This window comes from Mixophyes fleayi, chromosome 2, assembly GCF_038048845.1.
Source record: "Mixophyes fleayi isolate aMixFle1 chromosome 2, aMixFle1.hap1, whole genome shotgun sequence".
In the NCBI taxonomy this organism is placed as follows: domain Eukaryota; kingdom Metazoa; phylum Chordata; class Amphibia; order Anura; family Limnodynastidae; genus Mixophyes; species Mixophyes fleayi.
Window position 1 is genome coordinate 39,317,544 of NC_134403.1, and position 18,685 is coordinate 39,336,228.

At 38.1% G+C, this 18,685-nt stretch overlaps 1 protein-coding gene across 1 annotated transcript; it reads left to right on the plus strand.

Annotated features, from left to right (window-relative positions):
- Positions 1-2,735: 2,735 nt before the first annotated feature.
- Positions 2,736-16,949, plus strand: LOC142139799 (polyunsaturated fatty acid lipoxygenase ALOX15B-like). The gene is made up of 13 exons (XM_075197668.1): positions 2,736-2,917; positions 4,107-4,311; positions 4,672-4,753; positions 7,227-7,349; positions 11,311-11,414; positions 11,892-12,064; positions 12,225-12,371; positions 13,226-13,429; positions 14,180-14,266; positions 14,460-14,629; positions 14,916-15,037; positions 15,818-15,918; positions 16,899-16,949. Exons 1-13 carry the CDS (start codon positions 2,771-2,773, stop codon positions 16,947-16,949), a joined length of 1,716 nt encoding a protein of 571 aa, XP_075053769.1. The 5' UTR covers positions 2,736-2,770.
- Positions 16,950-18,685: the final 1,736 nt, after the last annotated feature.

Sequence of the window (18,685 nt, forward strand, 5' to 3'; positions counted from 1 at the left end):
AGATGATTCCTCTTTCCGGTAAAGTCTTCTTTCTTCTGTCTGTCTGATCCTGATGCTGGAAAGCCGCTTAAGGTCCTCTTCGCGATGACCGGAAATCCTTGCAGGACCTTTCAGGACTTTGACAAGGTCCTTTCAGGTCCTTGACAAGGTCCTGAAAGGACATCCGGTCATCGCGAAGAGGACCTTAAGCGGCTTTCCAGCATCAGGATCAGACAGACAGAGGAAAGAAGACTTTACCAGACAGAGGAATCATCTGACAGGGTAAGTGCTACTACCCCTGTATAAGACGCACCCAGTTTTTAGACCCAAAATTTTGGGGAAAAAGGTGCGTCTTATACATGGGGAAATACGGTATATGTTAAAAAACATATAAATACACATACATAAGACACATACAAATTTGGCAAAATGTTTGCATATAACCCTTGTGTGTACCTGACTCTCATTCCTACTGACAAGATTTTCCTCATTTCATGACTTTACTACTTTGGTTTATTTAGGTTTTTTTGGGTGGCAGTTACTATTTATAATGATGGAAAAAGCCAGGCTCTGGGAAGGTTCTGTGATGTTCATATAATTTACATACCCTTCAATGGGGAGAGGCGGACATTATCAAACCAGATAAAATGTAACAATGTTTACTATATCATATTCTAAAAATATTTTTAGAAGATTAGGCATTGTTGTTTTTCCTATTATTTATTGCCCGGGCATTATTATGTCTTTTTTATTTTCTTTATCAGTGTATGTTTTTCCGTATAGCACTATATGCTCAACGACAAACGGTGACTGATGACCAGAGAGAACGTGATCATCATCGCCAAGCAAATATATTTCCTCAGCAATTGCCCGTGACAGAGAAAACAATCGAAGAGTAAACAGGACAGAGGTAATATCACGTCAATGCCTGCAAAGTCAGCGAACAGGATGCCACACCATTATTGATGTCGGTAAGTTTGATGAAACAAATATTAATGCTCATAATTGTAGTCCCATGAACAGTATTAAATTTGAATTTTGCCACACTGAGCAGCCATCTGACAAACCATTCAATCAATGCTGCTACAAGGGTAAAGTCAAATTGGGTGCAAACAGGTTCAACATGATCTTATTCTTATCCATCATTTTGACAGGCTTTAAACTAGTATCAATATAACCACTAATGTGACTTTTTTTGAGGTTGGGTGGGGGGACTTTTAATTTCTTCAACCAATTCATCATTCTTTATAAAGTAACCAACAGTCAATACAATATGATAAGGGCTTTAATTTGAGGGGATGAACAGACTTTTTTGAACAAGTTAGTGTGTTGAAAAAAAATACCTAATTTTAGATGCCGATGTATTCCCTGGGTATTTGTACATTTAAATAACTAATTACACTAATGAAAAATGGAGAATAACAATATTTTTTTTGCTTTAACCACTGTATTGTTAAAAATAAACCAGTTGGCATAACATAGCCTGCGTATCTAAACACATATATTATATGGGTTATGGTGCTTATAGCCAGTTACATAACTTTACTGACTCAAGCGCTTCCTAACAGGGGTTTTACTGGTTAACTGACTAAATGTGCACTGACAATGAATGATAACAGTTGCCCCTGTAATCTCACACCTAACAGATATGATTACAGTGTAAAATGTACTACAGTGCAATTAATATACGTTGTATTACTTTACACTCAATATAGGTTTCCTGTTGTATGATTCTTCATTATATATATTTTAAGCCCTATGTATTCTCGTGTCCATATATATATATATATATATATATATATATATATATATATATATATATATATATATATACATCTCAAATACCTGTATTAGGTATTGTATGCTATATTGAGTACTAACATTGAAGCGTAATGTTCTTCCATTGGGAACTGAGATGTAAAAAGGGAGTCGTCTTCACTGACACTTTGACATAAAAAGGACCCACAGACACACTGATTCATACAGACTCTCACACGTGCTGTATCTAGTATACATTATTTTGGTCAATCATTTCTTCTTTCATGGTATAACTTTAATGTATTTTGTACACAGGACTTTCTCCATTAACAGAAGACACATTTTAGAGCAACAGAAGACACCCTTATTACATGAGTATGGGTTTAGTTGATTTTTATGCTGATAAAAATCATTGAGAGTTCACGCTTTGGATTTCTAGCTCATCAGATACAGATTATGGTGTAGAGCAGTGGGGGGCAAACTCAGTCCTCAAGGGCTACCACCAGTTCATGTTTTTAGGATTTCTTTAATCATGCACAGCTGAGTTAATCTATTTGGCTGGGTCAGTAATTATCCCAGCTGTTTCTACAGAGAGAAATCCTAAAAACATGAACTGTTTATAGCCCTTGAGGACTGAGTTTGCCCCCCCCCCCTCTGGTGTAGAGCAAATAAGAACATTGTTACAGTTGATAAAGATATGAAGAAATTGAGAAGTTTTTCAAAGGAAATTCTAATAATTTGTACATGGAGGAGCGAGATATTTTGTATGGTATAAGAGAGGGGTGTGTATCAGTGTTCCCTCTAAGCTGAGCAATCTGGAAATGATAGAGTTAAACCTGTATCTTACTAGGAAACATCCTGCAGATTTTGAATACAAATCTTTAGGGTGGAGCCCTCATTAGAGTGACCTTTTACCTCTTTCCTTTCCAGATTGCTCAGTTTAGAGGGAGCACTGGTGTGTATGCTAGTCTAAAACATTCCCGACTTTTCTAGTTTCCTACAGTGCTTCTCTCACAAGGTCACTGGCTCAGACATGGGGATCTACAAGCTGACATTTGCAACAGGGAAGGACCTGTGTGCTGGAACCTCTGATCAAGTATCCATTGTTCTTGTGGGGGTCCAAGGTGAAAGTGCTAAACATCAACTGCCCCATAAGTGGAATAACTTCAAACCTGGAGCAGTGAGTATCTTATAAGAGTCACAATATGGGAATGTTATACTACAAATAAATAGAATTAAATAAGGATTTCACTCAAACTAAAACATATTTACAGATGATGCTCTATAAGCTTATTGCTTGGCCTCTTTTAAACAGGCAAATATAAAATTCATAGGGGTCACTGACCCAAGCTTAGCCTGCTTGAAACAGGCCTAGCGGTAAGAGGAGAGAGCAGTAGACATGGAACCATTACAGCCAATGGGAACCCCAGTGGATCCGGCAATCCAAGGTTCTTGTTGTTCTTTCATTTTCTATAGAGTCAGATCACTATGTTACATTTTCAAGGATCGGAAACCAGAGAGAGTTTATAATAAGGAAACATCTTATTTAAAGTAAAATAGCAATATGTGTGGGACCGACAGTAATAAATCTTCAGAATAGTGTCTGCAACAAAAGATAAAATATTACTCCAGAGGGGGCAAGTCATTGTTACATTTTCAAAACTAAAACTCATATACCATGTTACAAATATGAATGTTTTGGCATAATAGCCTTTAAAAAAAACATCTTGTTCGTTACAATCCCATTTAAAAATGAATGTAAATATATTGAATATTTAGTTAGTCCCTACAGTGTATATCTGTCATAAGCATTTTTTGTATATAGGGAAGTAGAAGATTATATATGTTAATTATTGTGTACATTTTTAAAGGTCTCCTAAACAAATATGCTGCTCAGTGGATAGACCCCAGAAGGGCTACTGTTCTTGCATATAAGTGAAATAAGTCTAGCCTAACCCTTCAACCATTCTGTATACAATAAAATAAGAAACAATTCATAAAAACACAGGTTTGTATCTGAGGAAAAGTAAAAACTACATATGTTCTATTGGCATTCTACCCATGTATACAACTTGTCATGAAGAAATGTTAGAATGTTTTATATTTGGTTCTTTAATTGATTCATATAATGGATTACCCTGATATTTACATGTTAAACATATAAATCAAGAAGTCTGCAAAATATGCAATTTTCTAGAAAAATGGCAGTACCATTGTTATATACTTGTCTATGTCCACAAAGTCCCTGAACTCTATTGGAAAAAAACGTCACATCTCCTTGTATAAATGGGACACTCATGGTCTATCCTAATGAGAACTCTAGACATATTCCATACCAAGTTTTTTAAAGCTCTACTCTGCTTTTCAAGGTAACTGACTTTGATGTTAACATTGAGGAAGATCTGGGAGAGCTCCTGCTGATTCGGCTGTCAACAGAGCACAACAAGAAATTTAATATGGATGCCTGGTACTGCCTGTATGTTGAGGTGACCTGCCCCAATGGTCAACTCTACCAGTTCCCTTTCTATCGGTGGATCCCTGCCTTTACTACTGTGGAGATCCCAGAGGGGAAGGGTGAGTTGGAATTTATTGCAGGACTTGGATACAGATAGGAACTCTTACCCAACTTATACTTGCATTTAATAAATGCATCATAAAATCACTAATATAAGTCTCTCCAGTTGAATGTTAGTGCACAGGACTAGATATTACAGAGCTGAGAAGACTGGCTCTATGTAGAATGGTACATGTCACACTATAATTGTGAAGATTTCCATGTGGGGGACTATCTTATACTGAATGAGATGGTTTACTCATGTGAGACTTTAATATCAATCACTAGTTACCCATGTATCATGTCACATTTACTTAATTACAATAAAAACTGTACTGGTGGTTGTTGGAGGTGGTATCATGACAAACTCTCTCTTTCAGGAATTATATTATCTGGGAAAACTAATCCTATTCTTCAGCAACAACGGCAAGTAGAACTGGAGAAGGAGAGAGAAACACACAAGTGAGTGACCAATGTACATGAAGTAATGTCTTGTATACTTGCTGCCTATGGGAAAATGTCTTGTCTTCCAGTGGAGAGGAGATTCACTTACATTTTTAGATTTTTTTGAAAATTGGTGAATAAGTAATATATGCTACAGTATATATAAGCGTCCTTTTTAATGTGTGTTCATGAGGTAAAATTACCTCAACTCGTAAATTTAGCCTTTACTACCCCTCCCACGGGGGGGAAGGGGGAATGATGGAAGTTAACTGACTTTACTATTCTAATTTTTTTGTCAAATGTCGATATACCAAATTTCAGGTCAATTGGATGAGCCCTTTCTGAGAATAGTTTTTTCCACACGGACTAACACACGCCGCTAGGCATATATATATATATATCTCCATCCAAGCATGTAAACTGGTGCTTTATTCCAACTAATCATGTGTTTGCTTTCAATTTCTGCACTACACTGGATAAATGACACAATCTGATTAATCAGCATGAGCTGTAGCATATATTACTTGTTCACCAATTTTCAAAACATCTACAAAATTTCAGTGAATCTCATATATATATATATCAGAGATAAGCGGTCGGATTCTGAGATACCTGACGGGTCCAAATTGTATGTTTCCGAGTCGATTAAGCCATCACTCAGTCTTGAGTACCATACTCGGATTTGAAATCGAGGCAAAATACCACTTCTGGTAAAATTACAGTTCTCATGAGTTGGATCAATATCTTCTAAATATAGCCCCCATTTTAGAAGTGATAGCATGTGAGTTAGAGGTTTGCTGCAACTCTGTGCTCCAAAAAAAACAAAACGCTTGGACAGGGTGAAAGAGGCAATTGATATTGCAATAGCTGTGATTTTATTGCAAAAATGTAGAGTTTATTTAGAGATCAGTCCGCTGGAATTGTCTGCTGATCAATTGTGTGTGTTTATTTAGTGCAGTAAAAGCAGGGTGCTGTATGACTGTGAGCAGCACAAATATATATCTTGTTTTTAAAGAAAATGGAAATGGCTAGCACTCCATATACCACTCACAGTGGCAAAAAAGACTCTGACTATGCCCAGATTTTGCTAGTAGGGGTCCTGTTACTTCTGACACACATACTAGAATGCCAATTGAAAAAGCGTGCCCAACACAGTCATGCATCTTCCATAACTTCCCCTGAACCACCTTCTCACTCAGAATGCAGGTCTGTCATCTCCAAAACAGCCATATCAATACATGAAATGAACACTCAGGCTGAAGAACAACTTGGGCACTCACAGAATCCTGAGGAGAGTCTAAAGGTATCCATGAGTGCTATATGTGAGTCTGATATCAGATTCTAAAACTGTAATTATAGAGCAGCCTTCTTCTCAAATGTCTCAACCATTTGGAAATGTGAGTATAAGTAATGATGATGATTTAGACAAATAAATTGAGAATGCTACTTTGGAACTAGCATACCAGTACCAGCAGTAGTAGTAATTTTTCGGCCTCTACTAGTAAAAAGGTCATGCAGGAGCAAAGTGTAACAAAGGGTGCTCAAAATCCAAACTGTCAATCTCAAATAAAACATCAGCCCTTGGTGTAAGGATTAAGGGGAAAAAATCTGATGACTGTGGTGATTTGTACAAAAAAATGAAGATAGCCAATATTCCATACACCACCTGCAGTCTGTCTAATGAGTACTGATTACTGCCTCTACACTTTCCATGATGCATGCTGTCTAATGTTAAAAATATTTTTTTCTGTGGTCTGTCTCCCAGCAATTTTCTCCTGGGTGCAGCCCACCTTCATCTATCAGCAAGTGCTCTGGCATAATGTTTCATAGGGATGGTAGCATGCTTTGCACACAATTTGGTTGGTTGCATTGCAGAAGATGGTGCCTATGGCCCATAAAGTTTCTGGACAGTTTTGGCATCAGTAACTGCATGTAGATCACTGCGGCAGCTGCTGAAAAAATTATTTACCATGCTACCAACTGAAGTAAGCGTTTATGTGGTCGACAGCTAGACTTTAATTTGGTCGACATTAGGAAAGTTGACATCATTAGTTCGACAGTTCAAGTGTCAACATTATTAGGTCAACAATTCACATGGTCAACAGTATTATTAGGTCAACAGTTCAAATGTAGACAGTATTATATGGTTAGTGTTAGGGATATTATTGTCAACCAAAAAGTACTGTCTACATTTGAATTGTCAACCTAATAATAGTGTTGTCATTATTGTCGACTTTGCAATCCTATCTATATTATAGCATCGACCATATAAATGTAGGTCATGTAACTCTTGTACATATGTATCACACCAAGCAAGAAGTAGTAGCGTAGTGGAATTCCACACTTCATAGATAGATAGATATATATATATATATCTATTTCTCATCTTTTGTTTCTAAATATAAACAGAAGGTCTGTGAATCAATAAATGCATTTTTGATTGGATTATATGAATGTATTCTATAGCATATACTTACTTTGTGTCCTGCAGGTGGAAATTTTATGCAGAAGGTGCCCCTCACTGCATCGATGCAGAAAAGGCTACGGATCTGCCACCTAATGACCAGTTCTCCTTCCTAAAACGGACCAGCTTTGGCTACACTATGATATCTACGTATGTATCTAGTCTGAGAAGACTACAGCACAGTCATACAACTGTAATGACCCCTGAATGCCAACCCTGACTCTTATTCATACTTGCCAACTTTTTCTAGTTGGTGTCCGGGAGCTGCCGGGGGGAGGTGGGCTTGAGAGGAGGCGGGACCCGAAAAACTGCATAGTTTTGGACCATGACGTAATGATGCAAACGCGTCATTTTACAGTGTGGGTGGGGCCAAACGCCGCGATTCCAGGAGAATCGCTGCATTTTGGACCTATTTCTGTCCACTTCACTAGGAAGTGGACAGATGCCATACAATCACAGGAGTCCGGGAGACTCACCTGGAATCCAAGAGTCTCCCAGACATTCCGGGAGAGTTGGCAAGTATGCTCTTATTACTATTTATCAGTTAGCTTCTACCTCTGAGCAGCGGCGCACGCAGGATTTTTATAGGATTGTATACAGCACCGCCGCGGACGCTTCATTGACAGCGCCGCGGCTGCTATATAGTACAGTGCCGCTATGTAGAGGCACTTTAGCGGAGGGGAGGGGTTTCTGAAAACCCAGAAACACCCCATGCGTGTGCCCCTGGGGTGGTTATCTGGGGTGTATCAAGGTTCTAATCTATTTTTATATCTGTTGTGTGCAGACATATAACTGAGCTTTCAAAGTCTGCTGATCAGGTCACAAGTGCAGAAACCATACAAGGTAGAATCTTAGGATTTAACGTTGCAAATACTCATGAAAAAAGTGTATTTTTACATGGATATCATTAATTTTGAAGTGCTAACAGAGATAATGACCTGGATTATTGATCCTTATGTAAAGTACTGGAAAAGAAGGTGAAATATTATTTTTGAGGGGGCACTCCTAACATAAGGAATACAGATCAATAGAAATTTAGGTCTGTAAATAGTTCCAGATTATGATCCCCCCCCCCCCCCCCCCCCATCAGAGACGGTCATAGAATTCTATATGTCGCCATTAAGGACAAAAATATACATAAAACACTATAAAGAGAAAAAAAAATGTAACTTCTTTTGTACCCATAAAATGTTGTAATGTTAAAAAGAGAAATATTCTAATTTTAAAATAAGTGAGTGTTCATAGGGTATGATTTCAAATATGAACCTAAAAAGTGAGTAATATGGGAATTATATGGAATTAAACCCAGCCATGAGAGGAATACAAGCTCCATTGTGATTAAATGTAACTTTTTTGAGGCACTTAATATAAGTATTAGTTTTCGAACCCTGGAAAATAATGCACTTTGAACTGTAACATTGATAACAGTACATCTGTCTATCCACTAATAACTGTTATTTTGGGTTCAATCCCATATAATTTCCATGTTACTCACCTTTTAGGTCCATATTTGAATTTATGCCCTATGAACACTCGCAAATTACAAAATAAAAGTTAGATTTTGTCTCTGCTTAGTATATTTTATGTATCTTTTTGTCCTTGATAACAAAATAGAGAGATCTATGACAGGCCCATAATCTGGAATTATTTATAGACCTAAATGTCTATTGATCTGTATCGCTTATGTTAGGATTGCCCCTTATAAATAGTATGGGGTAAATGTATCAACCTCCGGTTTCTTGAACTCCCACAAGTTCGGTGTCTTCGCAGCAGGTTGATACATTTACCCCTATATCTCCTCCTTTTAGATTCTCAGTAGTGTGTGTGTACGTATATGTGTGCGCTTGTATATGTGTATGTATATATATGTGTGTGTGTGTGTGTGTGTATATATATATATATATTATGGGGTAATGAGGGGAACAACCTTCTACCTGGAAATACTGCTCAAGGAGGACATCTAACACTCTCCTGTTCCGTTATCCTCATGCATCTACCATATGCACTGCCTGGACACTCCCTACTGAACTGTTTGCAAACAATAAAAATGCATGCCCTTTTATTTTTGTTTTTTGTGACCTCTTCTCCCCACTCCACCTCTATGCTGCTGTTATCTATCACCCTCAGGTTCTCATTCTGAATTCCTTGACAACATTTCCACCCGGCTTTCTTACATCCTTTGTTCTGACCTACCCATTCTTATTCTATTTCAACATCCATATGAACAACTTTACTGGCACTGCCACCTCCAAACTCCTCTCGATTAGTTCATCCTGGTACCTCTCCCAATGGATATCATCTCCCATCCATCATGATGTACACTTACTAGACCTGTTGTTCTCCCATCTACAGCTTCTCAAAATTTGCCTTCCTGCTTTCTGATCACCACCTCATTTCCTTTTACCTCACCTTGCCTCCTGCAATCCATGCGCACAGTGCAAAATCTAAATGGCATTGACCTGATTCTCTTCTCAGCCTCACTTGAACTATTCCTCTATCCTATATCTAACCTGTTCTGCCCTAATGCTGCAGTGCCATTCTACTACACAACATTCACAGTTGCAAATCCAAACTCTAACTCTGGCACTCCAAACCGAGTGCTCTAGTACAACCAAGAGTGATTGGAGAAAAACTCACTCTAATGCAGACTTCCTGCATTACAAATGTTTCCTGTCTTCTTAGTATACCACAGTCTCTCTTACTTTACTTTAGATCCTTAATATCCACCAAGTTAATCCAACACCACCATCTGTTTGCTGCCATCAACTTGCTTCTCTGCCCACCTCACCATTCTCTACTTCTTCCCTTACTGCTCATGATTTTGCTACTTACTACAAATCAACACCATCTGTAACAAAATCATCTCATCAGAGTTATCACCCTATACCCAACTTCTCTTCCATTCAGCTACTCACCCTCAGTTCTTTCTCACTTATTACTGAAGAAAATCTCTTAATATTCCTTGATTCCTCTTCCCTCTCAACCTGTCCTTTCAATCCCATTTCCACCCAACTCCTCCACACCTTGCCCCCAATACTTAACCTCTGTCCTCATCTCCTTGAAACCCTTCACTACCATGGCCTTCACAGCACTGTTATCTCCTGGTTCACTTCCTACCTTCTAAACATAGTCAGAATATTCCTCGCTCATTCAGGACGATCCCAAACCCATATCCAATATCTCATTATCTCCCGCCTTGACTACTACAACCACTTCTATTCGTCTTTTACCTCTACAAACCATCCTAAACGCTGAGACGAGACTGATCTTTCTCTACTGTCACTCTACATCTGCTGCAACACTCTGCTAAACCATATACTGGCTTCCCATTCCTCCAGAATTCAATTTAAACTACTCCCATTCATCCTCAAATGCCACCAACTCCTCCCCTCATATACCACTGACATCATGAGATATACTACACCTCTGCCTCTTTGACCTGCATCTGACCTATGCCTCTTCTCCTCTCTGGAAACCACCTCTAACTACCACCTCCAAGACTTCTGCCATGCTGCTCCTCACTTATGAAGATCCCTATCCTACCTGACAGAACTCCACCCCTAAATTTCTATATTTAACGTGATCTCTCAAAACCCCCCTCTTAATTATAGCCTATCCTGCCCCCAACTGATACTACTATATTTTTCAACCAGCTACAGTTCTGGGTCCAATCTGAGTCCTTCTAGCTCCTAATTTGTCAGCATTACCCTTTACCTCTAGATATATGTGCAATTGTATTTAGAAAGATTTGTAACTGACAGTCCGGTGCTGCAGAGTTTTGTGGTGCTTTGCAAATAAATGATGATCATGATGATGAACCTGTAGAAGATGAAATACCTCTTGGTCAGTCAGCCAAGTTATCCTAATATTTTATTTTTTTATTCAGGAAAGGAAGACTTGAAATTAATTAACTTCTTGACCTCCACAAAATAAAACCACAGCAGTGATCTCTATCTTCTTATTTGAACATACTAGTTTCCATCCTGAGCATTGATGTGGTTATTTCTCTTTCAACTTAGCTATTAGATGTTGGAGTAATAGACTTAGTCCAGGCAGTTGTCAGTACTGTGCATCTGGTTGTTTGACACCTTTATCCTACTTACTCTCACAGAGGACTTGAAATGAAGTTGAAAGGATTCACAGACAATCAGGATTCATGGTCTAATCTTGAAGATATTAAATTGGTGTTTTGCCTCAGACAGTCAGATCATTCAGGTATGTTTTTATTTTTTCTTTCCAGAACTACTTCTATAAAGCAGAATTTTACCACAAAAACATCTCATGCAAAATGAGCTTTGTTACTCTTTGAACTATGCAATTTATCTGTTCTGGTAACACTCACCTAATTCTGCATGAAAAGAGATTTCCTTACATGTCAGCCTACAAAGGTCTAAACTCCAAACTACTTTCCTGTAATGACTAATATAAAATTATCTGTAGAAAATATGTTTGTTTAGTTTGATATGGTAATCATACACTACTGAGACTAGGAACAACTGACTTGTTAATGAAGGTTTGTGCGATTACTTTTGAGTCATTATTAGAAGTTTCTCATCTCATAACATTAGAATCGTATCCCCCATGTTGTTGTACAATCTTGTGAAATGATCTGTATTGTGCACAGTAAAAATCCAGGTAGCTCCACCTTTCACACAGTATAATGCTTCTAGACATCGTGTCTTTTTTCCCTAGATGTGGTGGCTGAGATATGGAAAGAGGATTACTTCTTTGGTAGCCAATTTCTGAATGGAATAAACCCTATGCTAATCAAAAAATGCTTCAAAATCCCTGCAAACTTTCCAGTTAGTGATGTTATGGTGGCTGCATCTCTGGGGACGTCCACCAACCTTCACAAAGAACTAGAGGTGAGTTTTGTATAGCAAGTGATGACCAGTGGTGGTTATTGAATGCAAATGACTTTGAAACTTGTTGACTCTCCCATTTATTCCTTTAGTGCATAGTTAATTCAAACTTATGCTTTATGACCCATATATCTTTCAGTAAACTGCTTGATATGTCTTGCAGAATGGCAACATCTTTCTGGCAGATTACAAATTTCTTCATGGGATCCCAGCCAACAACTCCATTAATGGAAAACAACAATACATTGCTGCCCCTATGTGTTTACTATGGAAAAATCATCAAGATCAACTTGTCCCTATAGCCATCCAGGCAAGTTTCAATTTTGTAATGTCTATTTACTGTAACTGGTAAAAACAAATTGAATGAAAAATTATTCAGAATTCTGTTCTTTGAAATATCTAGTATGGTGTCCAATATAATAATCTAGATACAGGACAATAGACAACATAAACTTTTATGGCTCCAGTTTTCCCCAGTCCTGTAGATCAGTAATCCAGTAATTGGAACATGTTTGCTGGTATGGCCACAAACTTCAGGGTACCAGTTGCTTCAAATGAGTTCTGCACATTATGTCGTCTTTAAAGCATAGTGATGTTTTAGTATATCACCATGCTGATAACTGTATACAATGTGGGACACTGCATACCTTTTGTTCCCAGTAACAGTCTTGGCACCTGTATGTCCTTGAACATGGGAAAATGATCTGTGAAAGGTATGAAGGAGCTAAAAATATATTCTTTACAGCAGATATCAAAAAACAGATTCAGACCCCAGTTGGTAGACAAACAGATTGTACGCCTCCTGGCTCATTCTCCTAACCCAAATCAGAAGACCCTGCTCTAAAATTGTAACAATGTTTACTTGAGCAAAAATTAATTTGTGGTTTCCCCTCCTGTTGACCAACTGGTAATGGACTCATTTAGAAATATCCTAAGAAACATCAGCTAAAGCATTACTTGGATACACGTTCTTTTTCACAACTAAGATTTCCTAACATTTTAATATATTCAGCTGCTTTATGGTTAAACACATGCAAATTTCTCTGCAGTACAAAGGGCTTTTTCACAAATTTTAGCATAGCTGCACATGCAGTGAAGATGCACTGATCGCTTCTAAACCACATGCTATAGGATATGTGGATCTAGATGTGCTTTCTCTTACAGTTGACGCAAACCCCAGGAGAGAACAATCCAATTTTTCTACCCAATGACTCTGAATCTGACTGGTTACTGGCCAAGATCTGGGTGCGCAATTCTGACTTCCAGGTGCATGAAGTGGACACTCACCTTCTCCGCACTCATCTCTTTGCTGAGGTCTTTAACATTGCAACCACCAGGCAACTTCCAATGGGCCATCCAGTGCACAAGGTGAAACCTGTTTAAACCATTGTCCTGGAGAGAGTTTAGTTCACTGCAGAGTTTCAATAAATGAGCTATGGGGCCAACCACATGAAGACCTTCATTGTGGCTTAATGTTGGGAACATATGTGGATGCTAACTATTTAGTTACCAAGGCATATGTCATCATTTAGCATTTCTAAATATTACTAATCTTGTTTCCAAGGACTTTAAATTTTCCATGTTGTCGTTCATATGGCGAATTGGATTGTTTAATCTGGAAGAGCAACATACAAATATCATCCACTGCCTGACAGCATAAAATCTGTATTTATATTTTAATATTGTAGACTTTGGTTTGATTTGTTGAAATGTTCAATAAGACAGTTTTATGCCCTACAAAGCATCAGATGACATTGTCCTAATCTTAAGTAAGGGTGTAGTCATTGTGCTTTCTGATGGGACAAAATGAAATGGTGCTACGATCATGCCTCTCACAAACCACCATGACCATTTGTCTAAGACTTGATTAAATATTTTGACATCAGCCATTCCAATATATGCCAGAATTGTAAACACCACTAATGCAGGACTTTTACTGACTTGTTTTCACTTTCTTAGTAGGCTATCATTTTTGAGCTGCTGATTCTAAGGCACAAATTACTAATTGAAGCAGATTTTAAGGGCTTTATATTTTCTGCATGTAAAATGAATCTCATCAGGTCCTCATTATGGCCTAGAATAGATGTGTCTATAAGCAGTATTTCTTTCTCCCCCCAGCTTATTACTCCACATCTTCGCTTCACCCTGGAAATCAACGTCCTTGCCAGAACTCAGCTCATTGGTCCCGGAGGCCTCTTTGATCAGGTGAGACCCTTACTATGCAAAGGTTACACACAGTCTTCATCCCAATGCCAGCTATAATCTGTTTAGTGCTTTGTTTTGACTTGATCCTGTAATTTCAGCATTTACAGTACAGCGGTGTATAAATGATTGTCAGGAAATTACAAAATGCAAAATTGCAGAAAACATATCTAACACATAGTCCACTTTTCTCCAGGCTGTGGTGACTGGAAATGGAGGTATTGCAATACTGCTGAAAAGAGCAATGGATGGGGTCACTTACAGCAGCCTCTGTCTCCCTGAAGACATCCAGACAAGAGGAATGGAGTCCATTCCTAATTACCTGTACAGGGATGATGGGATGAAGATCTGGCTGGCTGTGGAGAGGTAGAGATGCAAGTAGATATGCAGAATATTGGCCTGTCCCAACTACCCAACCAGAGGGAGATGACCTCATTTCCATCTTTAAAAATCCTCAAACTGGTTTATACATAAGTTTTCATACAGCATAAAAACGCTATAAAGCAACCAACACACAGCAATTTCTCAAACATGTCTTATAAGGGGGGTTCCAGACATCTATAATCCCAGACCCCTTTCTAGCCCATGTATACTCTCCATACTTGAAATTCAATTCTTTGTACCTCAATATTTTTTTTATTTCTCCACTCAGCTTTGTGTCCAACATAATTCAATACTACTATGAGAGTGATGCAGTGGTCAGTGCAGACCCTGAACTTCAGGCTTGGGTAGCAGAGATCTTTGAAGAAGGTTTCTTGTCATATAAATCTTCAGGTAAGAATTAAGAACTTTGTACTGTATTTAGTTAAACTGAGTTGCAAAGCACACTGGTCAGTCTGACTGTTTGATTTCTTTCCATCCTCATCCCCTTCTCCAAAACGTATGCTGGCCTCATACTCAATTTGTCTAGTATGGTAATGGAAAAAGGAAGATCAACTATTTGAATGGGGCACTCTTGGGATACTAACATCTCGGCATTTACATTATGGTTCTAGTCAACAGAGTAAAAGACCGACCTGCACAAATTATAAATTCAAATTTAGCTTTTATTATATAATAAAATATAAATTCAAATGCGATATTTAGTACATTTCTACTACTGAGGGAGCACACAGTTATTGAGAGAATATCTAAATAGTATTTGTGAAAGAACATATTGAGTTAAACTGGTTTGAAGGTGAGTATCAGCTTGTATATGATCATCTCTTGGCTGTACTAACAGGTCAAAGTTTTGCAATTACCTACGTGTACAGTCACTTTGGACATTGATACTGGCATTCAGACCAAGGGGATCAGCTTGTGTGTGGCTGACTTTAGATATAGAGTTTTCAAGGCAATGCTTTCCTGGCCTTTAAAAAGCTCGGAGACAAATTGAATAATATATAGCTTGACTCTAGCAGCACTAAGATTGCATGCTGATATTAAAATTCTCTGTATATGGTAATAATGTTACATACATTTGCATTTTCCAAGATTCCTTGTTGCTTTAAATCACATTTTAGATCATCCTGTAGAGTGTTATCTAGTTTATTAATGGACTATTCCCTCTGATAGGAATGCCATCGTCTTTGGAGACCAAGTCTTCTCTGATCAAGTTCCTGACCATGGTTATCTTCACTTGTTCTGCTCAACACGCAGCTGTCAACAGTGGTCAGGTGAGTGACATAAAGCATCACAACATACAAGGTTATAAACCTACTATGCAGAGTAAGTCTTTCCTATTTTCTTTGTCATCCACTGGGAGACACTGGACCATGGGGTATAGAGCCTCCTTTAGGACATGGGCACTCTAAATAATTCTAACAATTAAATTCTCCCTCTTATACCTCCCCATCCTGCAGGGAAATCAGCTTTTTAGAGTGCCCTCATTACAGGGTGTTCTTTTCTGGGCTGCCTGTTTCTTTTATTTTTATTTGAATTTTTGGACACCTAGAGCAGGCAGTCTTGCTGGGAACCAGACCACACCGGGAGAGCGGCAAGGTAAGTTCTCCTTCCTGGAACCGGAAGGGGATGTTAAAAATGTGGTCAGCTTCTGGTGGGGCCTGGAGCCTGCCAAGCAACCGCACTGTAGAGCCAGGGCTCCACTTGGGAAGCAGGGTCAGGTGGGGCCGCCTCATCAAAGGCAGGCCTTCACTAGGCACAGCCATAGCACAAGGGGGTGTCCTCTAGGATGCTGGCTGCTGATGTGCTGGGTCCTGGGGGGAGGTGTAGACCCCTGTACTATATTATTCACCTCCTCCCTGACTGATTTCAGCTGTGTTCTAAAGACCAGTCTAAACCAGTCACTTTGCCAGCAACTCTGCTGCCTCTTTACCTACTCTTTTTCTTATAATGTTGGATAAAGAGAGGTCTATGACTATTAAGTCCTACGGGGGTTGCAGGCCCAAGCAGCATCATTGCACTCCCCTCCTTGACTGATTTCCGCTATGTAGTGAAGATCATTGTGCCATTAGCTATACTCTGCTCTGTCTCTACAGCAGCAGGTAAATACTGCTAGCTAGAGTGGGATTGCATTGGAATTATGTGATAAATTTGTGCTCAAATTCTGGTGAGTTTTATTGTTTACTGATACCTTGTTCACGTTTCAATATTGTGTACTTTGTATCTGCCTTTTTGCTGCGCTTTTTCTTTTCAGATTGGTATAACTACCAAGTCCTGGGGGGAGGTGCAGGTACAAGCAGTATAATTTACAGCAAAGTAAAAGATTTAACTGGCGCACCATAGGTGTAATTGGATGATAAAATGAATATATATATATATATAGTGATAAAATATCAATTATTACATTTGATCAGTAGCACAGCTGTAATATGGGGTGTGTTAGGCCCCACCTAAGCAAGGCAAATTATAAACAAAGAAAAAAATTATTACAGCGCTGCAACTGGTCAAAATATAACCATGCCGCACATGATGCTGAAAAGGTATATTAAATAGAATTTCTTTATAATATAAACAGTATCACATCTAAATAGATTAAAAAAAGTATCTTACAAATGCACATATAACACACATATAAAAAAATATCTGAATGTGAGCTAAACATAATAAAAACAAACACAAATGTAAGCTGTAATTACGCTGTTCCAATAGCTTTGAAAAATGATGAAGCTTAAGAACTCATTTGATTTTGTAATCTCCAAGATCACTAATGGGTCCCAATCAGTCATTGAAATGACTGAAAATAGATTTAACTTCAAATTTAGTGGAACAGCATGGAGATTTATCCTGATGCATTTCATCACCTGCACATTAATTTCTTCAGAGGTGAAATACAGCAACACATTGCATTAAGCCACTTTCGTTTTTAATTCCGAGCCACTTTCGCGCACTCTCGGAATTGAAAACGAGTCAAAACGTTGTCAGATCTCAGAAGTTTTGGATTCTAGAAGTACCGCCCTCCATGGTGATCTAGCGCCATTTCACAGAGGGACGCAGAAGGGGTAGCACAGTCTGTAGAGCAGTTGGGCAGCGTCATATGTAGAATAGAAAGAGGGGGTAGCAGTGTTCTTAGTCTACAGTGACATTCAAGAGAGCTCCATTGTTAATTGCCATTGCTGAAATACAAATACTAGGGCTGGCTGGCTTGGTCTTCTAAATCTACAGTCTTTGTTTGAAAGTGTATGAAAATAATATTGTGACCTGTGAGGTGGGTCAAAAGTGACTGCAAATTACTTGAAATTAGTGTTATGAGATTAATAATAGGAACAAAAATAGAGCAAAATTATGTGATTTTAGCAATTTTTTTTTAATAAATACAGATCCAAAAAACCCCCCAAAACACATGAGGACGATTTTGCCAAAACCAGAACACGGGGGTCAGTGAACATCTCTAATGAAAACCTATTTGCATCATGTTGGCAAAAAAACAAGAAAAAACAATATACCATAATAACAACAATATGAGCATTTTTTACCTGATTTCTATAAACCCTTTCTTGTTTTATATTAAATCTGTATAACATAATTAAAAGTTAATTAAAATCTCCGAAAAGATATGACCATGGAAAACAGGTTTGAAGTTTATATAAACTTGTAAAGACAAATGTCAAACATTATCACTTGCATATCAAGCTATTAAATGTATATTTACTAGTAACAATTGCTTTATAGTTATATAAAAAATTACCCAACATTTATCTTAATCACAAAAAAATAGAACCCTGCTAAAATCAACCTAGATAGAACTTGAACTCCCAAGATCACAATCAATGCTGTTCTCATAGTATTGTCTGTTGTGTTGTGCCACCAGAAATCTGGTCCTCATCTTCTGAAAATCTTTATATATTTCGTTGTGTATAACAATTAGTCAACATTTATTCTACTAACTAAAAAAAAAAAATGGTCAGCTAGAAAAGACCATTCAATGCACTGAGTAGCTTAATAGTTCCTGAACGACAAGTTCCTATTGTTGCAAGTAAACAC

Excerpts from the sequence above, each read along its gene's own strand:
- LOC142139799 (XM_075197668.1), top strand. The coding sequence starts at position 2,771 with ATGGGGATCTACAAGCTGACATTTGCAACAGGGAAGGACCTGTGTGCT. Across the intron at positions 13,430-14,179 it reads TGGGCCATCCAGTGCACAAG|CTTATTACTCCACATCTTCG; the intron begins GTGAAACCTGTT and ends TTCTCCCCCCAG. Across the intron at positions 15,038-15,817 it reads CTTGTCATATAAATCTTCAG|GAATGCCATCGTCTTTGGAG; the intron begins GTAAGAATTAAG and ends TCCCTCTGATAG.